The sequence below is a fragment of the Malaclemys terrapin genome, chromosome 5, assembly GCF_027887155.1.
Source record: "Malaclemys terrapin pileata isolate rMalTer1 chromosome 5, rMalTer1.hap1, whole genome shotgun sequence".
Classification (NCBI taxonomy): Eukaryota; Metazoa; Chordata; order Testudines; family Emydidae; genus Malaclemys; species Malaclemys terrapin.
The window spans coordinates 108,373,161-108,392,052 of record NC_071509.1 but is presented as its reverse complement, the minus strand read 5'-3'; the positions used below and the strand labels follow the sequence as shown (position 1 = coordinate 108,392,052).

At 40.5% G+C, this 18,892-nt stretch overlaps 1 protein-coding gene across 6 annotated transcripts in view; it reads right to left on the bottom strand.

The window, feature by feature from the left end:
• Positions 1-4,085: 4,085 nt before the first annotated feature.
• Positions 4,086-18,892, bottom strand: part of RAP1GDS1 (Rap1 GTPase-GDP dissociation stimulator 1) — a 166,008-nt gene continuing 151,201 nt past the window's right edge. For all 6 annotated transcript variants that reach the window (XM_054029475.1, XM_054029477.1, XM_054029476.1 and 3 more), the window contains 5 exons: positions 17,828-17,953; positions 15,388-15,527; positions 10,776-10,902; positions 9,061-9,189; positions 4,086-4,767 (listed from right to left, as the gene is read on the bottom strand). In XM_054029475.1, the coding sequence (XP_053885450.1) occupies positions 4,640-4,767; positions 9,061-9,189; positions 10,776-10,902; positions 15,388-15,527; positions 17,828-17,953 (650 nt within the window). In that variant the 3' untranslated portion in view covers positions 4,086-4,639. The remainder of the gene's footprint in view (positions 4,768-9,060; positions 9,190-10,775; positions 10,903-15,387; positions 15,528-17,827; positions 17,954-18,892) is intronic.

Genomic DNA, 18,892 nt, shown 5'->3' with positions numbered 1-18,892 from the left:
GTGTGTGTGTTCTCTGTAAAACATCATTATGCATCTATAGTACTATAGATCTATTATAATAAAACCATGTAAGTTAAAGCCATAGACCTAGGACAAGACTTGGCTAATTAAGTTCTGATGGGTGCCGTTATTTCTAACTTAATACCAATGCGTATTACTGATGAGGCCTCTGCTGCAGGACACATCGAGATGGAAGTAAGTGCATTTGACATCCTGACTTTGTCAAAATGTAGGTTAAAAAATTGCAGTTTTTTAAAAACAAACATTTAAAATTTCTTTGTTTTCAGAGCAGAATGTCACTGATAGTGGAGGCACTATTGGTTGTTGCCATTTGCTCTTGTGTGATAACATTTCCCCATTAGTCAGGGACCAGCTTTTCATTATGGACCAGGGACTTGCAGCAGTTATGGACCAGGAAGGTGCCTTTATAGTGTCAGGTAGGTGACGAGGCACATGGACATGAAGATAAATTACTGATTTCAGAGCACTGTTGCTGCATGAAGGATTTACCTGTTTTATTCTACCCTTTCTATTAGTCATGGGACCTATTCAAACACAGATTTATAGATTTCTTTTTAAGGCTAGAAGGGACAAGTACAATCATCTGGTCTGACCTGCATAACAGAGGCCATAGAACTTCACCCAACAATTCCTGCATCAACTTGTGGTTCAATTGAAGTGTATCTTTTTAGAAAAACATATTGCCTAGTGGTCTTTAACATGTGATGGACATGTGTGGTTGTAGCACAACTTGCTTTATTACTTACTAATGGAGCTATCGGTATTATGTGTATTCTTTACTGTTTCATGATTAAGCTCCTTTGATAACTGTTAAAGTATACATTTAAAAAGCTTGCATGTTGTTTCTGGCAGATAGCTGTGGCTAATAATTATCCATTTTCTGCATCATTATTGTCTTTGGGATGGTATTTTGAAGTTCCTATGTCCATATTACTGGATGGTGCAGGCTTTGTGGTCTGAATGAAACTCCCCAGGAGGTTATATTTTTATTTAAACAAATTATATCCAGCAAAGTCTGTGGTTTAATGCAATACTTTATACACAAATTTAATTAGCAAAAAAATCTAGTGCTCCCGTTTTTTAAATCTTAAATATCTGCCACCAGGAAAAACTTAGGGGGCTGAGTTTTTCCCAGCGAAATGTCTTGTACAAGGCCAGGCTGATAAGATACGTGAAACACTTTGTTCAAACATTAGCGGATGTGTTTTTGCTGAGGCTGATGATTTTCAGACAGTAAATCTGGTCTACATCTGTATGACCATTACAAGTCAAATGCAGTAGCTTGATACTGTCTGCTCCTCCAAGCCCTTTGAGTATGGCAGCCACAGCGCCTTTCAGCTTAGTTTGCGGTAGGCGGCAAGCAATGAGATGTCTGACACTACAGGCATAAAAATAACTCGAGCAGTACAGGTTACAAGCTATATTTGGATGTTATCTATCTACTGTACATCTATTCATAAATCAAACTTCACTCCAGCAGTTTGAACTCATTTGACTTCAGCAAAATGGATAGAATGAAATGTAAAAGGATAGTCAAATGCATTCCAGACAATACATAGATCTGTGCAAGAAATATAGTTTTCCTCATTAGCGGAGGCTCTTAGACTAAATGATTTGATAGCAACAATAAGTACTTGGGTATGTAGAAATGTGATGAACTTGGATCCAGTCAAAACAGCAGAGGGTTCACTCTGACAGATCCATTTCTGTATGCAGGGAGCTCTCCCTTTTTAACATCGTTATTAGCAGTGCTATAGACCATCTAGTAATCTGAATGGATGACAATATATACGGTTACATGAGGGCCTAAGGAATATAAATACTCAGGGGCATAAGTGAATCACTAACTGCTTACGTAGAGCACACCAGTACTTAGATTACAAGCTCTTTGGGGCAGGGACTGTCCGTGTTCAGAACCTAGCACAATGGGCTCCCGGTTGTTGATTGTGGCTCCCGGGCTCTACAGAAGTATAAAAAAATCAGTGACTGACTGGGATTAGGATGAAACTTTTTTTTTATAGGCATGTTATTGTACAGTTGCCCATAATGGGGTTTTTTGCATCTTCCACTGAAGCATCTAGGATTGGCTGCTAGTGTCTGAGACAGGACGTTGGACTACCTGGATCACTGACTTGATCTTGTATGAGAATTCATATGTTCTTACGTCATCAGTTTGACTCAGCCGTAGCGAAAAGTCATTACCATTTGCTGGCTGTTTGCTGGCCTACGTGAAAGGAGGCCATCCAGTTCCTGGCAAATAGAAGCAGACTGAAGCTGCAAGGATGACACCCCCTTCTCTTCGAGGCGTTATTGAGCCAGAGAACTGGTATTTGGTTAAGTTGCTGGCATGTTACAAATGTTCCAAGAACAGCTGTGAGGCTCAGAAGCTTATGGTGCTCAAGCCTGTGTCAACTGGCAACCTTACAGGAGACTAGCTAAAATTCTCTTCTGCAGCATTTCTGCGCTTTATATGCTTCTCTCTGAACAGTTGCTGGAAGATGCTCTTTATAAATCTGTCTCCTGAAAAGCTTTTCTATCTGAGTGCCTTTAAAAGTTCTTACCTGAGCAGGGCCATAGCATGCAGCTCAATGGCCCAGGGACACATATGGCATTATCCCCGGGAAGTAGATACTTCAAATAAGGTATGTCCCGAAACAGGTCCTTGACTCCCTGAGATGGTGAACAGCCCAGGAAGATGTTTGTAGGGGTCTTTCCATATGTTTGCCAGACAGGTTCTCACCGCCATCACCACCATCTTGATGGGATGGTGTACACATCTGCAACCCAGAATGGCACAGGGTATCTGGAGCCCTGGAGAAAGGAACCACAGCATCCATCTCTTGGACCTCAGCGTGATCAAACCATTGTTATGTTTTGTCCATGTCCTTCTGAGAACCAGAGTCTGATAGCTCTCCTTCCGCAGCAGGAGGAGGAAGTGTCTTGAGTCAGAGGACGAATACCTTTGGGGCTTTTTTTTCGCCTTTTTTGTTTGGATTTTTTTGCATGTTTTGCAAGCCTGGCTATGCCATGAGATGGGCCTTTTGTGGCTAGTCTTGTGCAAGGCCTGGAGCCTTTTGGAAATTGCTCCCACGCCTCCCAGGATGGAGGATGGGGACTCACTGCCAGAGTTTCCTGATCAAGCTGGAAGGAGGAGTGGGAGGGGCTTTGGGCCAGGACCAGGTGGCCTGCTAGGGACTTATCCTTATGGTCCTGAATTGCCCCAGGACTAACACCATAGGCCGGCTGACTGAGATCCTCCTCATCCTTAGAGCTTCACCCAGTTTGGCTCTGTTTCCTGGTCAGGCTTTCCCATGGTGGCGTCACAGCTTGTTGGGGGGCTAGGGGTCAAAATGTGCCTGTTTTGACTAAAATCTCCATGCCCTGGCAGCACGAGGGTCAGCTGGTTGAGAACAGACAGGGCATAATTTCCCTTCTGTTGATCCTGTTAAAAATTTCTTGCAGAGGGAATACTATTGGGGCTTAGCCCTGCTCTGCCATCCCTAAATGAGGGCTGAGGAGCTCATCAGGGAGGTGCCACAGCGCTGCTGAATACTCAGTCCAGGAGGAGGAGAAAACGAAGCTACTTGCTTCTACCTGAAAATTAAAAAGGGCAATGGAAAGGTTGGGAGCAGAGAATGGTGACTGAGAGCTGCTGCAGAGGTGGAAGATCTGGCGGCAAGCTGGAGAAAATGGGCAGGGCCAGCATGGGCTGTGCTGCAGCCTTGAATTGCCTCTGGAAGTGCACACTGGAGGTGAAGGGCGCATGTGTAGCAGAATTGTGGGAGATGCTGGGCTGCAGAAAAGGATTGTACATTGGCATAAATGCTAGGGCCAATGCCCAAAATCACTTTACTAGGCCACACAACATCCCCTGCAGAGTACACACTAATGAGGAGGAGAGAAAAATGGATTTCAATGGTTTAAAATGGTATCCTTTGTATTTCTTCTTTAAACTGAAGACCTCGATTACCTGAGAGTCAGGCCCATCACTAAAACGGGCTTCTCATCATGTACGGTATGGTCATTAATTCTGTATTTAAATACAAAAAGGACAAGCCAGAGAATTAAGTGTGAGAGCACTGGAATTTTTATTTGTTACCTCTAGGTACCGTGAGTTTGACATTACTAGGCAAGACCAGTGAATGAGCAGCAATATATTCCATTCATACCTGTGTTTCCAAAGCACCAAAAATGGAGCTAGATTTACTATTTAATCCTATAATCAATACTCTAGCTTGGACGTGCTGCCTCCTGTATTGTCCCTAATTTAGCAGTACGTTATTATGCAGTTAGGGGTGTGAGGAAAGAGTCATCATGTAGTACCACTTTTACATCATCATAGGACTACAACATGCACATTCTACCGTGTGGCCCAAGCAACAAGAATACAAGTAGAACATTTATGGGTGCAGACTTGTTTCTGACAGATTTCTGTTAACACCACCTATGGATTTTAGAAACCTTATTGGACAGGTACCTACAGCAGTTCATCAATTTGTGTGGGAACATTACATGCATGCACAAGTGATACAGTGGAAAACATAGCAGGAGCGGCAGCAGGACAGAGGACAAAGGTGAAATCCATGATGGGATGCTGTATGGAAACTGGAGACCTTCCTCAGCTTTCTACTGCGAGTCTCTGCTCTGTTAGTGAGGCCTGCTGGGCAACAGTTTTGTTCTCATGGCTGCGGAGTTTTGATACAACTTCTAGAAATGCCAGGTTCTGCACTTCCTTGTGAAGGGGTTCTGGAAAACAGAAGCAAGAAGGTTTCACACTCTGCAGTCTCAGACCATGTCTCTATGCACATACCTAAATTTTCTTGGGCTGCTAATGAGACACTCTTTCCTTATGCTCTACTCTTGTACTCTAAACTAATTGAGGTGATGGAGCTAATGGAGCCCACACATAAAGAGGAGGTACTCTCATGTTACAGAGCACAGAAAAGCCTGGGTGGTGGTCAGAGAGGTAACAGTGCCTATTTTAGCAATAACCCAGAAAGGCAGCACCACTTTTGAGTGCAGTGATATCTACAGAAATAACTCCACGGCCTAATTTTGTAATGTGTTGAGGATCCACAATTCCCACTGAATTCAGCTGGAGCGGTGGGGCTCAGCCTTTATGAAATTCCACGCCCAGATGCCTTTCAATATGGTTACTGGTAGACGAATGTATAGCCAGAACCACCTTGTTCCATATACTGGTCTTACAAAGCCAGTGACCTCATCTTCAGGGCTCACCATAAAGCTCATCTATTGAAAAACAGCGGGTGGTGTGTGTGTGATGGTTCTTTACCTGACACTGCATCACTTGGTTATTTTTAATCGCTTTATTATAAGTGTGTTCATTTTCACTGATGCATTTACAAAACAAGTATACGATGCATGGCCTGGTCCCTCTAAAATGGTGAGCATTTGTTTTCTTTTGCTTTAAGAAATTAGCATGGATTGCTTTGTACATTATTGGGTACATAACTTAGGGTGGGAAAAAAGTGATGCAAGCCCATAGCACTGACTTGAATTGTTTTTCAAGTACATCATGAGTTCTGTTGAAACAGCTGGAGGCTATATATTGTAGGCACTGCATTTTTGAAAAAATGTGCTTCGGACTTTATTTATATGCAGGGTAGGAAATTCTAGTAGACTCCAAATCAGCAACAAAATCCAAATATATTTCTGCTTCCCCAGGTGCTGCCAATTAAACTGAGCCCTGGGCTGCTCATGAGAAATATGAACCTCTGTTTCAAATTAGCTACATTTCACACAAAGGATATGTGCTCCTTTTCCTTGTAGCAAATTTTCTGTGACATTAGTTTCCTGTTCACCTGCTTTCAATTATCTTGCAGGTTTTACCCCCCTACTGTGTGACAGCAGAGCCAGTGCTGTGCATCTGAGAACTTTAGTACACTGTGAACAATTTCAATTAAGCTGTTTTCACTTCTGGGGTTATTTTACGGTGTAAGCACTTTCTATCCTCCTACTTCCAGGATATCGCCATGTTTAAGCAGGTGTTACCAAATCAACTTTCAGCAACTTACTGAGTTACAATGGCAGAAAAGCTCTGTTTAGCCAGACTCTTAGGAGCCTCAGGGCCTTCATACATAGTGACTGTGTTAGGTTTGAATGCCCTGATTTTTTTTTTCTTATCTTTTAAGTTACACTGTTTACATTTCCCATTGTCATCATTCTCCCCTCTTTTAACACCCTGACTCCATTGCAACACCAGTTTCCAGCTGGCAAGAAATATTTATTTAACTGGTAATATGCAACTGCCAGCACAAAGACGTGAAATGTAATATCACTTCACTGTAACAAAGTATAGTGACAACAGCTTCCATCGTAGAAACCAATTATAATATCAATTCACTACTTCAGTGAGAGATACTTAGCCTCTATGGCCACTGCAGCTAAGAGTGTGCTTCCCAGCCTGGGGCGAAAGATGTGCTAGCTCTGCTCAAGCTAAAGCACACTAAGAATAGCAGTGTGGATGTTGAGGCATGGGTAGCCACCCTAATATAAGCCTGTCCATCCCCCTCGGTCTGTATTTGTGTGGCTAGCCTGAGTGCTACCTATGCCATAAAATCCATGCTGCTATTTTTAGCACGCTAGCTTGAGCAGAGCTAGCGCATCTGTCTACCCGCGCTAGAGGGCACTCTTGCAGGTGCAGTGTAGACATACCCTATAAAACCACAGGGCTTAGAAGCTACAGAGTTCTTAGCTGCAGATATTTTCTACGTGGATATTATTTTAAAATAACTTCAGCAACCTCTTCACTCACTGGCAGAGAAAACATCACAACTTACAAGCATAAATATTCAATCTATATAGAGATTGGTGACATAAAAGGGAAGGACTTGGTCGGGTGGGGAAGAAGATACATTTGCAGTTAATAGCAGGCTTGAAGTCCCAAAGTGGGGCACCCCTTTAAGTATAGTTAAGACTAAAACATCACGTTTCCTTATTTTAGAGCAGAAACATAGTCACCTCTTCCTGGTGTTAAGAACCATCGGAATGAAAAATGCAAACATGTTGCAAAAACTCTGGGGCATGCTGCATGAAACAGGTAGCTCAAGGAATGCACAGAAGCTAAAGGGGCAAGTCGAAGATCAACAAACAGGTAAAAGAAGCTACTGAGAATTGCTCCCAAGACATTCATATTAAGAGGGACTCGGAGAACCACCAACACCAAATGGATTAAAAATGTTGGAGTTCAACACAATAGTGTGAATTTCATCACTAAAGCTGATGATAAGTGGGTCTATTATGGCTTCACTGACTCTACATTCTGCACTTTATATCCTGCCTTGTGCATATTGCTCTAAAGATCGCTCACCACCCCTGGAACCTTGCAGTAATATAGCAGGCATCATTAGCAAACACTGCAGTAAAAACTGAAGCCTTGTTTACATACATAAGTCGCAGCCATTTAAATCAATTTAGTTAAACTGATGCAAACCCCTGTGTGGACACTTTTAAATCATTTTGCACCTGGCCCATACCAATATAATTTAATTCAGTGTGCAATTTTGTGTGTAGAGAAGACCTGAGTTCCAGTTTTAATTTTAACCCCATTCTTCTTTATCTTTTTAGCTGCTTGTAAATTTCTCAAATTCTGTTTGGGATGAAATTTGATCCCACCCTAAAATGCATTAGTTTTGGGAAACCTGAGTAAAATCAATTTAATCTTTTTTAAATAGCGTGGGAATGAAATGCTCTCCCCAGATATTCCTACTTAAATTTTGTGTATCCCTTCCTCAAAAGGCTGATGGTTAAAATGCCAAACTTTGGCTCATTGCACAGTTCTCAAAACAATCCAAAGTTTGAAGGAAACTGGCTCAATAATTTTAAAGTTATGAATGTTTAAAGGTGTCATGTTTACAAGGGATGTTAGAACAGGTTTTGTTCATCTTACACAGTGCCATAGAGTAAAGTGGCTCAGAAAGTTGGCATGAGCATTTAAGGCCTATAGAGCTCAGCGCTTTCCCCAGGGAGGGAATACCCCCCCCTCCCCCAGCAAAGAGCTGTGACTCAGGCACCATTTTAAGTATTTTAGCAGTGCTTGTTTCTTTTATCACCCACTTCCATTTATTCTTTGTATTTTCTTTTTCCATTTTCTAGCATGTCTTGTTTTTTAATTTTTTCTTCTAATTTTTTCCTTTCATTTTTTTAAAATTTAGAACAAAAATAAGGAGATCCGTTGCGGGGTGGGGGAGAACCAACCCTAACTTCACTGTAGTGGTAAGAAAAACTAAGTGTGCAAATGATAGGTAACATGGAGTTAAAGGCAAATGCTAAGCTCCCTGCTATATACTTGTGTATATGCACAGATATGCCAAAGTGCTGAGGGCCCCTGAGGTCCCATTGAAGTCTGGAAATTAGGGAGAACTCAGCACCATGCAGGAGCTATCATCTGAGTTATTTCTATTACGTATTATTTATCTTGCAAAAAATATACTTTAATATTATCCAGCACTGAGTTGTTATATAGCCTTCTGTACACATGGTAGAACTGATTTCCTTCTTTCTCAACACCAGGGCCAGCTCCACGCACCAGCTTAACAAGCAGGTGCTTGGGGTGGCCAGTTCAAAGGGGCAGCAGTCCGTCCGGTATCGGGGCGGGACGTGTGCGTCTTCGGCGGAGGGTCCCTTATCCCCTCTTCCTCTTGGAGCTGCCGCCGAATTTCCACCGAAGAGGAAGAGAGGGAGGACCTGCCGCCAAAGTGCCACAGAAGAAGCAGCACGGTTGAGCTGCCGCCAAAGTGCCAGCGCTCGTCTTTTTTTTCTTCTTTTTTTTTTTTTGCCTTTTGGGGTGGCAGAAAAGCTGGAGCTGGCCCTGCTCAACACTATAAATTAGGAATGACTTCACCATAGTCGGTGGGGTTATGTCCATGTACAATCAGTGTGAGTGGAGAACTGGGCCCAGTGTATGTAGTAGAGGTCCAGCATCCAAGCTGAAAAAAGAGAGTTTAGTTTTTAAAGGTGGAGGTAGGGGTGAGGGGAAAAGCAAGAAGCAGAATAAAGCAGCACCTTGTAAATACTCACCAGATCCCATGAGAGCACAGATCAAAACCATGGAGTTGTATTTGATTTCTGGAGCACTCCTCTCATCTGAGAGCAGTCTGTGTAGAATCTGGACTAGTTTAGCATTTTCGAGATCCTTCTCAGCAGTGACTGCAATACAAATAAGTGAAAGTTGTAAATCCAAGAATATCACCTGTCAGTTTTGATGCACAGTGTTTAGCCATGTACTGAAATATTTATCTCCTGCACTGTAAAAGTGGTGCTGTGAAGTCTTCAAGAGTTGCCTGATATGAAATAATATATATATATATATAATTTCATTTTTTATTTCATATATATATATATATGTTACAATGTTAAGTCCTTGTGAAATAGTTTTATATTAAACTAAAATCCTGATGGAAAATCCACTCTGCATTCTGAATACTGAGAAGCCAACCCCTGCTAGCCTTCCTCAGTCAATACTCGTGTATTGTTGCACACACAACATAGTATCTACACACTAAAAAAGTAAAAAATAACTTTTTGAGGGAATAAAAATGGAGGGTGTGATCTTTGAAATCAAAAGGAACTGAGGGTGCTCAGCACCTATTCAGAGTGCTCAATACTTAGTAGAATCAGGCCTTGAGTAAGGAATACATGATTTGGGCAAAGTTTTACAGGGACACTGTCAACTTAGTTTAGGCCCAAAATGTAATTGTTTGAAGACAAATGGGGAGGGAGTAAAAGACCAAAATGAATAAATATATATTTTTTTAATTTTTTTTTCAATGCGATGAATTTATTTTTATATCTAATGCTTCTTTGCAGTGTTTTGGAAGCAGAACACAACAGCATTCTGCTAGTGCATGAGAACAAGAGATGAAACTGAACGCAAAAGTAAGTAATGTTGAACCATCTAGTTCTATTGTCCAAGATGAGGGAAGTACAAAGAGCAAGCAAGCAGGATAAATGGTGGAAAGGAAAATTAATTTTTTAAAATTCTTTCAACTTTAGCAAACTTTAAGGTGTTAGCAACACAGGACATAGCATTTAAAAATACATGATTTTTATATTGATATTATCAATCTATTTTTGTTGCTGAGAAATTTAATAAAATCGGTAATAGCCATTATCTGAGCAGCACCCACCATTTTACTAGCTTCCTCATGACTGCACCAGCAGCTAGCCTATGTCCTATCTTGACAGTTCTCACTAAACTGGCTTAGGATGTCTACATTCAAGTGTAGCCAGAACTAGGTGCTATTAAAAACCTTTCCCTAAATTAGCCTCCTGACTAGGCTAGAACAATTTTTTTAAATCACATGGTTGATAGTGTCTCCAGTCTGAAATGTAATTATAAATATGACATCCTAGGGTTCCATGCGTATCATCTCTGAGTCCCACAGCATCATTATCATGTAAAAAGATGATTTTTCTAATTATTAGTCATTGCTAACTCTACCTAGGATCTGAAAGTCATTCTTGGGCCTTTCTAGTTCACCCATCATCACCTGTAATAAAGATTCTGCAAGGCAAACTTGATCTGTACAACCCCGTTTTTGCCTGTATATGGATATGTTAACATAGATTCCCATGCTCATGAAAGCAAATATCTTGTCAAACTGGTAGTTTTCTGCAGGATCCCATACAGCTCTACCCACAGAACTCACTTATGCTTGGATTTTCCAGCCCTAAGCCTCTCTTGAGCACAGGCTAAAGGAAAAATAAGAAGAGCTAACCATCAAGATACTCACCTAATTCTAATGCTGCTATTAGTGCCAGAGCAACAAGAGCTTCGTTTTGCATTATTACATGTTCGCTAGTTGCCATGGTAGCTAAATGCTTGATGCCACCGCTCTGAACAATGGTCCTAATTACATCCTAAAATAAATAAGAATAACAGGACTGAAAAAAGTTTGCATTACACATTAACAGACTTGAATAATTTAGTTGTGATGTATGCTGTAAGTACATGTATTTACATTTACATAATACACGTGTGTTTGTGTGTATAGGCCAGTGGTTCTCAACAAGGGGTACACGTACCCCTGGGGGTACATAGAGGTCTTCCAAGGGGTATATCAACTCATATAGATATTTACCTCGTTTTAAAACAGGCTACATAAAAAACACTAGCAAAGTCAGTACAAATTAAAATTTCATATAGACAACGACTTGTTTATACTGCTCTATATACTATACACTGGAATATTTATATTCCAGTTGATATATGGTCAAAATTAGAAAGTCAGCAATTTTTCAGTAATAGTGTCCTGTGCCACTTTTGTATTTTTATGCCTGATTTTGTAAGCAAGTAGTTTTTAAGTGAGGTGAAACTTGGGGATATGCAAGACAAATCAGACGCCTGAAAGGGGTACAGTAGTCTGAAAAGGTTGAGAGTCACTGGTATATGTATTTATACATATTATAACACACATCTGGTTAAATGATGTAATTATTGGGTAATTACATAATAATACAAACTGGTTAACCAAAAGTTTGAATTAAGCAATAATTTGGTTAAGTCTGTTCCCCACCCCTCTTCCAAGTTATACTGGATGAGATTGCTATCGTGCTTTGCAGACCAATTCGCTCTAAAAGGGACTGCCTTCCAGCTAACCCTGAGCCCCATTTAAAATCAGCCAATCTGCAAAGACAAGTAGCTTTCTTCTCATTATCCTGTGGTGTTGAAACCCAGCCTGTTTGAAGCTGTCCAGCATCCCTTTGCTGTGCTCGGGATATGGAGATCCAGAAGGACTCTTTTGTAAGCTTGGCTTTCAATCCCCCATCATCCAAAATGCCTCTTGTTCTTGGATTTTGGGATGACCCCCCAGACCTTTAGAAAAGGGAGGTTGTTCTGTATTGCAACTTATTTAACGATGGAAATTGTAGACTAGGAAAATGTGAAAAGCAAAGTACATAGTCAGAAAGTGAATAGTATTCTCTCGAAACTGGTAATAAATATGAGACCATAAGGAATAAAAGTTACAGAATACTGCTGTATTTCTTTTTGTTCTAAAGCCAGCATTACAATAATTTTCCTGTTGCCCAAGACCTAGGAAACAAAAATGTTAATTGGATTAAATGCTTTTAGATATTTAAAGGGACTCTGTCAATGTTTTTAGGTCCAAAATTTTACTTATATTTGTAATAAAATGATGGATGAAGGCCTCTGAGTTCTTTATTTGTTTTTGGTTATGTTTTTAAATAGTCTTTTTCATAGGACCTACAAACCTCACACTGTTAAGTGCTTCTCCTAGAGCTAACACCAATCAATATACTTTCAAGCTTCTGAGATGTTGTTACAAATGAGAGTAAGGGGAGAAAAGAAACTGTTTAAATGAAATACTACATTGTGTGTCAGTTGTTCTTTCTTCTGAGTGTACGTTGCGTCTGCAAAATATGTGTCTAAAAATCAGATAACTGTGGAGGCTGCAGGGTAGCTGCACAGGCAAATGCATTTTTGTGCCTGTTTCGCAGGTGCAACTTAAGCAGCAAAGTTTGAAAATGTAGCCTGCCTTTTAAATGAAAATTTGATTTGTTACTTTAGTCCTTTGAGTAAGAAGATTAAGTGAAATGCAATGACAAGGAGATGCAATAAAATATATCTTTCTATGCTCCCCTTTCTAACTGCAGACACAAGCCAAAGACCACAAACTGAGCCACACGCTTAGAATGATTTATGTTCTAGTGCTTGCATAGATTATTGCACTTAGATTTTGTGTGCAAGGAAACAAAAAATACAAGCATAAGCCTGTTACCTCAAAATGTCTTCAGATAATCATGTTGAAGCTTCACATTTCTCAACACAACAACTGCATGGAATCCCTTGGGACTAGGTTAGTCTCTGAGCTTACTGCCTAAGAAATTCACCACCAAAAAGCTCTTCACTTAATTTTGAATTACCTAATGCACATAAATATGTAAAAATTATCTTTCTTTTACTTGCAACAAATCCCTTCTAATTAGACTCCTCTCTACTAAGTGCTGAGGATGTCCTGCAAAGCTCTGAGTGCCTTCAGCTTCAGTTGCTGGGAATTGGGACAAAGAACCTCTCACCATAATTTTCTACAGAAGGGCCTAAATGACTTGGAGCCCAAGTCCCATTTTCAAAAGTAACTCAGGCTACATCTACACTACAGGGGGGAGTCGATTTAAGATACGCAAATTCAGCTACGTGAATAGCGTAGCTGAATTCGACATATCGCAGCCGCCTTACCCCGCTGTGAGGACCGCGGCAAAATTGACCTCCGCGGCTTCCTGTCGACGGCGCTTACTCCCACCTCCGCTGGTGGGGTAAGAGCGTCGATTAGGGGATCGATTGTCGCGTCCCAACGGGACGCGATAAATCGATCCCTGAGAGGTCGATTTCTACCCGCCGATTCAGGCGGGTAGTGTAGACCTAGCCTCAGATACTTAACGGCCTAAGTCTCTTTGAAAGTCAGTGGGGCCTAAACGTCTAAGTCACTGAGACACTTTTGAAAATGTCACCTTATCTTTTGTAGGTGCATGAATTTAAAATATTAGTGAAAGTACAGTAAAGAGCCATGCAGCTATGCCAACATCCAAATCTAGAGGGCAGTTTAAGTATAAAATTAAAAAAGAGTAAGCTAATTTTTCCACTGTGTTGGACAGTCTTTGAGCTTCTAAAAGCTTCTTCACTCTGTGATTTTTGCTAAATTCTATGTCTAATACAACATTAGCTGTTCCATGCCAGTGTTAGTATCTTTGCTTTAAGTTTTTGAATGCAGTCGCTCTGCCACAGACTCCTAAAAACTCACATCTCTGCTCCCATGGTTTCTTAAAATAGCAGCAGAATTCACCACATGCACATGTGACTTGCGGACAGCAAGAAAAAAAGGTATTCAGAATTCTGGGAAAAATTAATACTAACTAATTTTAGAGGCTGAACACAAACCATAGGATGGGCAGGAGAAATATGAGAATACCCTTTGCATAGGAACTCACCGTGTAAAAGGGTAACTAACCATAGATCCCACTGACTTAAATGGGAGCTGAGTAATCTCAGCATCATGCAGGATCAGGCCCACAATGCACCTCTGTTTCTGCTTTGCAGTGCCATGAATCAAGTCATTCTTAACTTGTGAACATATTTCTCAAGTAGCGTTTTCCAATATCAGGCTTGATCCTGCAATGCATTCTTATACAACTAATCACACTGAATCAATGGGTAAAATACAGGCCTGGCATAAGGAGGAATTACTCCAGTGGTTGCAACAGGAGTCACACCTGCTAATTCCAGATCTTTGTGTGGTCCAATGTGACTACATAGATAAGCAAGGACTGCAGGTTCTGGTCTTTCATGTATTTTGTATAAACTCTGTATAGTGTAGCTAACATGATGAGGCGTGTGCTAGAAGTGCATTGACAGACAGCTAGTAGTATCTTTATACCTTGAGTATACACAAGTAGACCTTTGTAAGAAAATGTTTATAATTGAACAACCCTTTGAAAGCTTGAAACTGATAAAGAATAGCATTGAAAGTTTTGAAACACTTTTTATAATAACGGGCCAAGATTCTTTCTTTTTTACACAGGTGTAAATCTGGAGTAGAGTCATTGATAGGGAATGGAGTTACTGTGGATCTACACTAGTGTAATTCAGAGCAAAATTTACCCCTCTGGCATTTATAAGTTACAGTATAAATATAGGTAGGTCAAAATTTGGGCCTACTAATCTAGACTGTGTTCCTTTAACAGGCTTCATATTTATGAAACAAAATGTTTTTTTAATCAAATAATTAGCATTTATATTCAACTTGGTGCTAATGTCTGATTGACAGGCCCCCCGGAGCTAGAAGTCCCGTGTTGTCGCACAGTAAAGATAAGCACAGGAATTAGCCATGCAGTTTCCTTTTCACTCTGTCCCACCCACTTGGCTCAATCCTAACTAGATGGATCATTTCTAGGAGATGACAGGTAAGTCTCCATGTCCAATTAATCTTTGACCTTTCTTCTGAGAATACCAACAAAGCTGCTTAATGCCTCTCCAATAGAAATTGGAGACAGGTCACTGGCTTATTTCAAACAGTCATCAGAAGGGGACTTTTAAATCAACATGGGTCCGTATGGGATTCATATAGATGACCCAAAGGTTGTCAATCTCCATTTGTCAATCTTCTGAGACATCCAGTCACATTACAAAATATGGCCATAATTCTGCAAGCTAATCTGCTTGGGTGGACTCTCCTTGATGTAACTGGGGCTCACAACAGGCACAGACTCCATTCATGCCGATCTCATTGCAGGGGTCAAGGTCTGTATTTCTAAACTGAAAATAGAGCATGGCATGACTTTCTTTTAAAGACTCTCCTCATGAACTGGATTTTTTCACCAGTAACTTACTTTTGATTTGCTATGTCGTATAAGTGCAGAAAGCAGTCTGTTTGACTCCCCCATCACACCTGCATGATCCTTGGCTTCACACCATTCCACCAACCGTTCAACCAATTTCACATTCTTTCCCAGCTGTTCAGCAGCTTCTGCTACATATGACACAAGCCAAAATAAAACAAGGTTGTCATTTTCCAGCATGTGTCAGAAATGTATGCATGAAAGTTTCTAAGAAAAAGAAAAATCGTAAAGAAGAATCTTGTTACTCTCTGTTAATAGACGGAAAGTCCCAGTTTGCATCGGTGAGCAAAACTGGTAAAAAATCGGGGTGGGAGGGAATTGCATAATAAATTTCACAACATATTTTCCTGGTACATTTTTTTTTCCTTTTTCCTGGATGAAATTTTAAAATTTGAAATATTTTGACCATTGAAGTTTGTGGAATATTGAATATGAGAGACAAAAAAGGTGACAAAAAATCACATTCCCAGTAAGCCAATTCATAGCTCTATAGATTTTTAAGGCCAGAGGGACCATTGTGATCATTTATCTGACCTCCTGCATAAAACAGGTCCTAGGACTTTCCTGAACTAATTTTTTCTTCAAATCCAATAGCTGTGACTGAACTAGAGCAGATCTTTTTAGAAAAACATCCCATCTTGATTTAAAAATTTCCTGTGATGGTGAATTCAAGACAATCATCGGTAAGTTGTTCCAATGGCTAATTTCCCTCACTGTTAAAAATGTGCAGCTTTATTTCCAGTCTGAAGTTGCATAGCTTCCAATTCCAGCCATTGGATCTTGTTGTCTACGGAATGAAGAATTCTCTTTTATCAGATTTCTGTTCCACATGTAGGTACTTATAAGCTGCGATCAAGTCACCCTTTAACCTTCTCACTGCCAAGATAAATAGATTGAGTTCCTTGAATCTTTCTCGCTAAGGCATGTTTTCCCATCCCTTAATCATTCTTGTGGCTCTTCTCTGCCCCCACTCCAATTTTTCAACATTCTTCTTGAAATATGGACATTAGAACTGGACGCAGTATTCCAGTAGTGGTCACACAAATGCCAAATACAAAGGTAATCTAGCCTCTCGTCTCCTACTTGATATTCTCAGTATATAGAGCACTGCATCACTCCTTTGAGGGGAACAAGTGAAAATAAAGATGGGTACCACTGGCTTTGTTCTGAAGATGATAGGGCCATGCCCCTCCTTCACTGGAAGGAAAAAAAGGAGCAACAGAACTGGCAGCTGTCCTATCTCCCCTCAGCACAGAACACAATAGCCATCTTTACCTTCACCACTGTCACCTCGATGGCTGTTCTCATGAAACACAAGTACAGAGGAAGTGGGGCTGCCTCTGAAGGGACGGTGGGATTGGTCTAATGGCTTCCATGTTCTATTCATCTCTGCCATCTAGTTTCTTCACTCCTGCGGCCTTTAACAAGGCCTGGGGAACAGTGGTGAACCTGGTCCCTCAACAGCATCAGTGGGAGCAGGAGCCAGCTAGAAGAGAGATGAGGAAGCACGTTATGTGCCCTTGTCCTGTCTCAGGATGGTACTGAGTATCACAGTTGGGTTCAGAGGTGATGTAGCACTGTCCCATTGACTCACAAAGCAGTTTGATGTCCCTCTTTAATGACCTGATTTCCAGAGCTTGCCAATCTGTGCTGCAGCGAGGAGCAAATCAGCAAATCCGCACTCAGTATAGAATTGTACTTTACCATTGTGCAGATTAGTAAGGCTGTCCTATACTTTGGTTATAGATTTGCTGTGGTATATTCATAAATATACCACTATATCATCCATTGCTATTGGGTAAAAGGATGTAAATATTCAAAAATGGAAACCAGACATGTATTGTAATTACAAACCCTAGTGAATTTTACAAGGACTGTAGTATTCACAAACTGTGGCTGAGGGTTGCTGGAAGCTAGTTGATATAGCAATTTAAAAAGATGCTTGGAATTTAAAATGAAAGAAAACACCAAAAAGTCACAGAGACTCTTTATAGCCTTCTGTCGTTTTGCCACTTTATTTATGATAGTTCTAGCCATAACATAACATTTATTCAGTTTGAAATAGCAATTTATCAATTATTAAATGGATCAGCCCATTCAAGGGTGCTAGATACAGAGAAGGTACAGAAAAAGTGGGAACTAAGTAGCACAAAATGAACCTCAGCTTAGGTCAGAACACCTGCAGTTAGATACATATTCATAATATGCCAGTTTAGAAGAATGCTGAAGTAGAAAAGTAAATAAGTGTCTGAAACGTGTTCTGATTGTCCATGGTAGTCAATCCAGAATTTTTAAATCAGCTCATGTTTCTCTCATTGTGCTAAGACTTAAGAAAAAGTAAAAAAACAAACAAACAATTTTTCTTCTAGAAGAGCCTTAACAGATTATACCAACGAGAGAATCATAGAACATAAAGAACTGCTTATTTTACCTTGTGCATCTATTAACATTCTTAACGTTCCCAGCAGCTTGAATTGAACAGGGGGCATCTCCGATCTGAGAAATTTCAGTACCGCTTCTGCAACGCCAGCTGATAGCATCTTAGCCTTATTTACAACTACGTGAATAAAGAACAGATATTATCTCAGAAATCATTTTTGATGATGCATTTAAACTAGATGGAGACTGTCATTTCCAAGACAGTGCAAGAGCAGCTTTTCTACACACACTGAAAAACAGCATACTAATGTGTACGTTGTGAGCACGCACACATTCTATATAAATAATTTTATGGTTATGTAGACAGTGTGAATTTGAAATGTTTTGTTCTTATTCATAAATCTAATTCCCAGTCCTCAGTCCTGAGTATATCAGCTGAATGCCAGAGTCCTTTACGTGGACAATAGCTATGTGAGCAGGAGAAGAGACCATCTGGAGAGACAATTCCACCCTAAAGGTTTGGAATAGACGCTGTGTACTGAAGGATCAGGTTAGTAGGGGGACCTCTTGCCCTGCCCCAATACACTGTGCAAACAGCAGTGTGGGGTATCCTGCAGGGAGTGTGCATTCCTTGTGCAGCCTCCTAAATCCTCTCTCATCCCAAGTAGTGAAACTACACTGATTCCACCTCCATGAGGATCTCCACAAGTGGTGAGGAGGGGATAGAGTTTGCCCCGTACTATGCTTAATGAAAGTGATATATTAGTTCATATTCTAAATAGTACTTAACAGGAAGTACCCTTCTGCGGCAGCTATTCCTTGGGTTCCAAAGGTTCTAGATATTGGTTTGAGACCAATCCTGCACGTATTCGTGGGAGGCTGGCCCACTGAAGTTGGTGGGATGACTCGACTAGATAAGGTGAGCAGGAGATCGCTCTCGAGCATTGTTAAACGGATATGAATTTAGTAGGTATTAATGTTCAGTCTCAGGAAGTTAGTATTTTTCGAAATTAAATATATGCAGTAAAAGAAGAGTAAACTGATCAAAGAGGATGATTTTTGGCTCAGATCATTGGAAAGTATAGGTTTTACATATACATTATTTATATATTTGCTT